The sequence below is a fragment of the Carcharhinus amblyrhynchos genome, chromosome 6, assembly GCF_965287045.1.
Source record: "Carcharhinus amblyrhynchos chromosome 6, sCarAmb.v2.hapA, whole genome shotgun sequence".
NCBI classification, from domain to species: Eukaryota; Metazoa; Chordata; class Chondrichthyes; order Carcharhiniformes; family Carcharhinidae; genus Carcharhinus; species Carcharhinus amblyrhynchos.
In genome coordinates, this window is record NC_137329.1 from 63,148,561 (window position 1) to 63,156,780 (window position 8,220).

At 40.3% G+C, this 8,220-nt stretch overlaps 1 protein-coding gene across 1 annotated transcript in view; it reads right to left on the minus strand.

Annotated features, from left to right (window-relative positions):
* LOC145344346 (mucin-2-like) overlaps nt 1-7,637 on the minus strand; it is a 60,372-nt gene extending 52,735 nt beyond the window's left edge. Inside the window, exons 1-3 of the mRNA XM_080191475.1 lie at nt 7,553-7,637; nt 4,108-4,369; nt 174-288 (exon numbers count right to left, since the gene is read on the minus strand). Coding sequence (XP_080047601.1) covers nt 174-288; nt 4,108-4,369; nt 7,553-7,637 — 462 coding nt within the window. The remainder of the gene's footprint in view (nt 1-173; nt 289-4,107; nt 4,370-7,552) is intronic.
* Nucleotides 7,638-8,220: the final 583 nt, after the last annotated feature.

Consider the following 8,220-nt stretch of genomic DNA (forward strand, 5'->3'; position numbering starts at 1 on the left):
ATAGAACTGATGAGGAAGGAAATAACACAATGGAAGAGGAGAAAAAAAGACACAACATCAACCATGTACATATGGAAAAGATTTTGAAACAAACCAATAGCTTTGATAAAATATAATGATAAAGCATGTTTAGTACACTGTTCAAGTAGTTGGGAATGCTATGATTCTCATACCGTGAGGGCATCATCTCCATTCCAGTTAAGAGTCAGACCAATCTTTGCTGTGATACGGGTGTAATTGCTGACTTTCTCAATCATGATCCCAGAATGGGTGTGAGGTAGTGTCACCCTATAATAAAATAAGCAAACAGTTATTCCAATTTTCAGCATGTTTTTTAATTTGATAATTTGATCACTGCATAATATTGTGAGCATTTACAAAACAGATTGTTTCTTTCTAAATCCATTTACAATTCTGTTCAATACACTTGGCTGCACCCTACTCCAGTAAAGTTCAACTTTTCCAAAACTCTTAACTTATATTCTATCCTCCTCACCCATTATCCCACATTTTGCAAACCAACTCTGCACTTCCTCTTACAGAGCTATTTTTAATATGCCCATGAGAAAATAATGGTGAGCTAGCTTCTTGAACTGCTGTAATGATATGGCTACGGAGGGAATTCCAGGATTTTGACTTAATGACAGTGAAAGAAAGTTGATTTAATTCCAAGTCAGGATGGTGAGGGAGTTAGAGAGCAATTTCCATGTGGTGATGTTCTCTTGCATTTGCTGCCCTTGTTCTACAAGATGGTAGAGATTGACTGTTTGAAAAATGCTGCCATAGGATTCTATGATTCACTGACTTAGAATCAGTGTGTACCTCTCCAGCTGCACAACCGAATTTTCTCTCCAGATTTTATGCCTCTGAGAGCAATAGATAATCAGTGGGTGGACCATCACGGTGGTGGGCCGGGGCCTGTCAGAGCTGACAAGCCAGCTCCACAGATATCAGATGCCATCTTTAAAGGGTGTCCCCATAAACGGACGTTAAGAGGCCTCAGTCACGGCAGATGGGCCTAAAAAATCTCAGGCCTTTTTTTTACCAAAATGTAACACATCATGCTGATCTGTGTTGAAATTCATTTGATAATTCTATGTCTATTCTGTAAAGATGTCTTCCTGAATTTTTTTGCAGTCCTGATCAATATTGTCTGTTTTCTCCCTCCCTAAACTTGGCATCATCCACAAACATAGGAATTGTGTTTTAGATTCCAAAGTCTAATTGTTACTATAAATTGTCAACAATAATAGTCTCAGCCCTGATCCTTATGGGATTCCACTTTCCACCTTCAGCCAGAATGAATTGCTGCCTTTGACCCTTTCTTTCTGCTTTTATCTTGCAGTCAGATAGATATCCATTTTGCATTATCTCCTGACTTTATTCATTATTCTATTATGTGACACCTTCTTGAAAATCTTCTGAAAATGCAGATGAATTTCATCAACCACATTACTGTTATTTATTCTCTCTGCTACTTCTTCAAAGAAGACAATGAGGTTGGTAATGCAATACTTCTCTTTCAAATCCACACAGACTATTCATTATCACTTTTTCTCCTTCCTGAATACTTTTCTATTTTTCCATTCTTCTCTTACCACAGTTGTTGAGTTAACCAGGCTATAATTTCCATAGATCTGTTCTATCTCCCTTCTTAAACATAGGGTGGGACTTTCCAATCGCCCCAGAGTCGGAAAATCCTGCCCGAGGTCAACAGGTCTGCCCCCCGCCTGTGGCGATTCCCATGGCAGATGGTACAGGAAAGTTCCCATTGTTCATCAAATTATTATTCATCAGTCCTCTGGCACTACACCTTTATTCTAATGAATTATTAAATATAATAATATTGTAATAACATAATAATGCTCCGGCTATCCCTTCTCTAAATCATTACAAAATTTACAGATGCAATCTATCCTCTTTTATCCTCTTTGCATTTGATTAAGTTACTTAATATTTCTCCTCTTTTTTATTTTAAATGTGATTAAATCATTTATATTCTCATCTTTTGCTACCATGCCCGTCTGATCTGTCTGCCTATTAAACACTGAAGCAAGGTAATTATGTAATATTCTGCCATTTGGCTATAGCTTCTGTGACATTATCTTATTACCCCTTAGTGGCTCTATTTGCCCATCAAGTTTCCTTAACTGTTTAATGTTCCTGTTTTATTGTGTTGTCCTTGGTAATTTAATTTCATAGTTTTTCTTTGCCTTCCTGATTGTTCTTTTTTCTCTGAGATCTCTCACAAGCATGTTGCAATCATCATTGTTATATTCTCTCCTGTGTTCTATTTAGTGTATGCTTGTTTTCTTATTCTTTATTTTTCCTTCATGCATTTATTCTTCAATAGTGATGATTTATTGGTTGTTTTTTTTAAGCAGAATATATTTTTCCAGGCTCTGTTGAACAGCATTTTAAATGTTTTCCACCGCTGCTCCTTATCATTTTGTGCCAATATTGTTGCCAATTTTAGTGCCCAAGAAAGGCAATCAGCACTGAGCTGAGTCCAGTGCCTTGCTGAGGCCAGATTGGCAAGTCCAATGAGGAGGAGCGAGAGGTAGAGAACAGGGGGTGACAGGTGAAAAGGAAGGAGCATGGAAGGGAGAAGAAAGGACTTCTGAAATACATAGGGGTGCCCACAAGGAGGCAGCCCCTCCCCCTATATGCTCATCCACCTGGACGACAGCTCTTTATGGATAGCTTGGAAACCTAATGTGGGTCTCTCACACCATGGGAAAAATCTCAACGATGGTGGGAAGTACCCTCTTTAAAGACCGTAATTGGTTCACAGGCAAGTGGGTGTCTGACATTACCCAATGTCATGCATAAAATACATGCAGGACAGGGAGCATACAGACAGGTAAGGGGCATATCTCTACATGGCACCCAATTTTGCATACTTCCACCTATCATCACCCCAACCCACTACCACCATATTCCTGGGGTGGTGGGTTGGATGGGTGGGGGGGGGGGGTCATAAAATTCTAAGCCTTTTATTTTTCGCTGGAGATCTATACGAAAGAAGGAGGAAATCACATTCAGATAAAGTTCAAGTGAGTTGCACACTTTGAGAACCCATTCTCGGAATCTAAAGGAAACTAGACTCACTAGGATCGTTCCAATAATGAAGATCTATGGTTAGAAAGTGAGACTTGAAAAGTTTGAGCTTTGTTCACTGATAATGAGATGGTTATCAGATGATCTAATTGCAATATTCAAGGTCATGATGGTTGATTCACAATTCTATTGATCACTAGGATGGCAATTGGAGAGCACGTATTTAAGATAATCGCAAAAGGAATTCTGAGATAAGATAGAGGAAAAAAATCATTACATGAGCATGATTAGAACATTGTTGATGTAGATTCCATAAATAATTTTATCCTTTGATGTTTGCAAAAGAGAAATATTAAAGAGTAGGTAGAATGAGCAGGATGATTGGTTGGTGATTCATTGGGAGTAAAAGATTGCTGTATATTTGATATGCTACATGCCATTTTTGAGCCGGAACATTCCACAGGCAAGTTTTCAAATGTTTCAGGGGTCAGATCCTAGTGAGGGTGCAGTAAACAATTGCTTTCTCTGAAAGTTTTCTCTAGGTTCTGATGCCCCAGAGGCTTTTTCAAAGGGATGGTGGTGGAGGTGGTGAGTTCCCATTAGGAAATGGGAACTCACTCATCTCCAGTTAATAGCTCATTGAGCTCCTTTATGAGATGAGCACTGAAATTGTTAGTGGTTATTTCAGCGAACCTTTACTGTCTGGTGCAAGTTAGTTGGATCCACAGCGAGGAAAGGTTTTGGTTTTATGTTTAAAACCATCGGGCCCTCAAGCACCCTGTGCCTGAAAGCACGGTACGTTTTGCATGGTCTCACCTCACCGTTTCACTTCAATAATTGTGCACCCAGTGCACCTCCTTCCCAATTAGGGTGTTTAAAATGGTGTCAGGTGAGTGACACAGTTGAGCCACAGAATTCATCCAGGTGTTGGAATCCCAGCCTTATTCTTTGATAGCTTGCCTCTTTTCTCACTACACTACAGTCTGCTAATTCATCCTTATAAACTGAAAACAGCAAAATGAAAGCTTTAAGTTATGAAACACTTACACTTTATCATCGACTGAAATAATTGAATTCAGTATTTCAATAACTGATCCATCAATTTTCAAGACAATATGAGTGATCCTTGGAAGACCATTAACAGTGGAACGTCTCATCTGGATGTTGAATTCCTCATAAGCACTCAAACATTGGGAAGCGAAGACATAATTGCAGGTTCCAGGGAAATAATAAAAATCACCATCAAAGGTTTTAAAGTGGTGATTTCCCCATGTACTGCAAACACGGAAATTGTGGTCTGGATTGTGACCTATAAATTGAGAATAGACAATAAACAAAATGTAATCAGCAAAGAAATTAAGTTATTGCCCCAATCACATTCTTCTAGTCATTCTTCTGTTTACTAACCTGCCAAATTGTTTTGTGAGGCATAGAGAATACTGCTCACTTCATAAGATAAAGTTGACACAGGCTGATCAATAAGAATGTGTTTCCTAGTTTGATCATTTTTCAAGTTCCTAAATCCAAAGAGCAGCTACCAGCTCCTCCTATAAATGGATCACTATTTCTTATGATCTCACACTGAACTCCCATTGCGATACTATCTCCAGGAAACTGATTTCTCTTTTCTAACAAATACTGTTCTTCATCTCAATAGCTTTTATTCTCCATAAAGCATATTCCATTCACTATTTTGGAAACGTGCTGCTCCTTTCTCCCACACTCAAAATGAGGAGGAACAAGAAAAGGTTTTTTCAACTAATTGGGTATCATTTGTGGAGTTTAAAATGATGCAGTAGGCTAGATTTTCGTGAAGTGGGAGAATCCCTGTGAAGAAGTGAAAGTGGTAATCCGGACCTGATTCTGGGTTTCTCAACCCCATTCTGCGATTTCTGTTTTTTATCAGAGCCTTGTAAGGTGCAGGCTGATTCAGGTCATGAGCTCCCTCGCAAATAGATAGATCCATTGTTGGGATAAGTATGTCCTAGCCTTCCACAGGTTTCATGGAGTTGGGCCAGCATGACAAAGAGCCATGGTTCACAGCATCTCAAAGGTATCATGTTTCCATACACTAATCGATTTCTGAACTCTCAGCTCTGGCAGGAATATATAATAAGGTTTGGTTGAGAGCCCAGTAATCCATTAGAGTGTTGAAACAGCTGAGACTCAGTGAAATGTTGCTTCATTGATAGTTCTGACTTTCTGTCCTCTTCTGTCAATTGCACAATATTTGTTTACACAAAATAAAGAGGTGCTTGCAATTTCTGCTTTTGATACTTTGAAGTGTCTGGACAATTGACACGTTTATAGGCTTGCAGTTAACAGGAGATTTGTTTCAAGATAGTATAAGGTTACCAATGAATGACTTTTTAAACCATTTTTATTATACTTTCTTGTCATCATAGTGTTCATTGGTTCTACACTGTATATACTGGGTGAATGAGTATGGAATAGCTTAACATGGGGGCCATGAATGGCCATAAGGGGAGGAGTGATGAACATACCTTGGCATGAGGGATATGAAGGACCTTTGCAGTTAGGGGGCATACCTTGGCATGGGAGGGTGTGTGAAGGGTGATGAGGATAAGTGATATGGCAAGGATGAGGGGCTGTGAGGAGTGGGAGTTAGAGGGCCTTTCTATTTTTATTGAAACTGATACAAAAGCCCACAGCACTGAAGCAAGCTTTTAAAATGGTCCACCTTGGCATCTGGTAGCCCCTGTGGCTGTTCCAAACCCTTTCCCAAGTCAGTAGCCTGATTGCAGTTCACCTCCATCCCTCTGACCTCTACTGCTCCAGGATTAAAATCATAGAACCATAGAAACCCTGCAGTGCAGGAGGAGGCCATTTGCTGCATTGTGTCTATACTGACTCTCCAAAAGAGCATCCCATCCAGGCCCAGCGTCAGTGCCCTTTGGCCATAACCCTGTGCATTTACCATGACTGATCTACTTAATTTACACATCTTGGGATACTATGGGGCAATTTAGCATGGCCAATCCACCTAACAAGCACATTGCAGAGGTGTAGTGGTATTGTCACTAAAAAGTAATCCAGAGACCCAGGGTAAAGCTCTAGGGATCCAGGTTCAAATCCCATCACAGCAGATGGTGAAATTTGAATTCAATAAAAATCTGGAATTAAAAGTCTAATGATGACCATGAAACTGTTGTTGATTGTCATAATCACCCATCTCGTTCACTAATTTCCTTTAGGGAAGGTAATCTATCATCCTTACCAGTCTAGCTTACAGGTGACTCCTGACGTACAGCAATGTAGCTAACCCTCAAATGCCCTCTGACATGGAGGGCAGTTAGGGATAGGCAATAAATGCTGGCCCAGCCAGTGATGCTACATCCCATGGTTGAATAAAAAAAATGATCTTTGGGCTGTGGGAGGAAGCTGGAGAACCCAGAGAAAACCAGGGTGAACATGCAAACTCCACATGGTTACCCGAGGCTGGAATTGAATGGTGCTGTGCGGCAGCAGTGCTAACCACTGTGCTGCCCTATAATCCTATATCTCCTAGCCCTTTCTCCTGAGACAGACAGGACAAGCCAGGATTTTTCCAAACCCTGCTACCTGCCTAAAGCATGGAAATCCAGCCCAAACCTTCAGGTCAGTAATGCAGCGTTAGAACTGGGATGCTCAGAGATGTAACAGATTTTAAACTAGAGTTGGAAAGAAGAAAAAGGAAAGAAAGAACAAACAGGAGGTGATAGGGTAGAAGGCAGAGGAGATTCAATGACACAAGAGATGCGGATGCAAGGCAGAAAGAGTCGATAATAGGCCAGTTAAAGTAACAAAAGATGTGTCTTGAGAAATGTAAAAGGGAGAATAGCATCACTTGTAACAGCTGCCATCCAATTAAAAAGGGGCAGAGTTATAATCTGAAATTGTTGAATTTAATATTGGGTCTGGAAGGCTGCAAATTGTCTAGTTGAGAAATTATGTTGAGCTTTATTAGAACACTGTGAGAGACTAAGAACACAGAAGTCAGAATGGAAAAGGAGACGGGAATTAAAATGACAGGTAACAAGAAACTTAAGGTCATGCTTACAGGTTAATGGAGGTCTTTCACAAAGTAATCACCCAATCAATATCTGATCAGGAGTTTTACTACTTTGGACAGCAGAAAGAGAGAAGATAGCAGGGAAGGTGCTGGATCTCCAGCATATGTATAAAGAGAGTGTATTGGGGTGACTGAGAAGTGGACCAGGGTATCAAAGATGAAATAAACCTTATGAAATTCTGAAAGGAAAAGAGGGAGGAAGATATGTTTGATGGTGGCATCAGCTGAGGACAATAAAAATGGCAGAGAATGATCTATTGAATGCACAATGGAGAGACACAAAGTGACATGGTTCTGAGAGTGGTAGAAACAGATGAGAGCAGAAGTTCAGGCAGTGGAGTGGACACTGTCAAGGACAATCAAAGTGGCAGTGGAGAGGGCGGGGAGGTTACTCTCTGTTCAGGAAGAACAAAAACAAACCTGAAAATGGTGTGGAAGGTTGCATCATCAGAACCAATGCAATGGGAACAGAGAATGGAACAGAGTCATCCAATAAATTAGGCATGAGGAAATACAGTCAAAACATTTGAGAATTAATGGTTTTAAAGTGAACATTTGTTGATAGCCTACAGCCAGCCACTGAGACAGATAAGTCAAGGAAAAGAAGCAAAGAGTCAGAGATAGACCATGTCAGGGCAAATGAAGGACGGGCGACCTCTTTCCAAAACATTTCTGTTCAGTCTGCAAGTATATCCTTGAGCTTATCGTCTCCTGCCATTGTAATTTTCTGCTCCATTCCCACTCTGACATTTTCTTCCTCGGATTTATTGTTTGCTGGAGCAGACGAGTGAAGGAGCAGAGAGAGAGCTAAGATTTTACCTGTTAAAAACCTGTTTAAAATAAGTTTAAAGCACTTTGTTCTTTGTAGAACTGTTTAAAGCATTTATTTATTGTATTTACTGCTTTAAGAATTCTGAGGGAGTGGTTAGCAGGCAGTTGTGGGACATCAGCTTTAAATCAGCGCCAGGTTTAAAAGGAGGCCTGGTGTAGACAGCGGGCAGCATCGGAGCGGGCAGTGGAGTGAGAGGGAAGCAGAGTGAGCTAATAGGGCTTAATATCAAAAAGGGCTTGAAGGAAAAAAGGCCAGG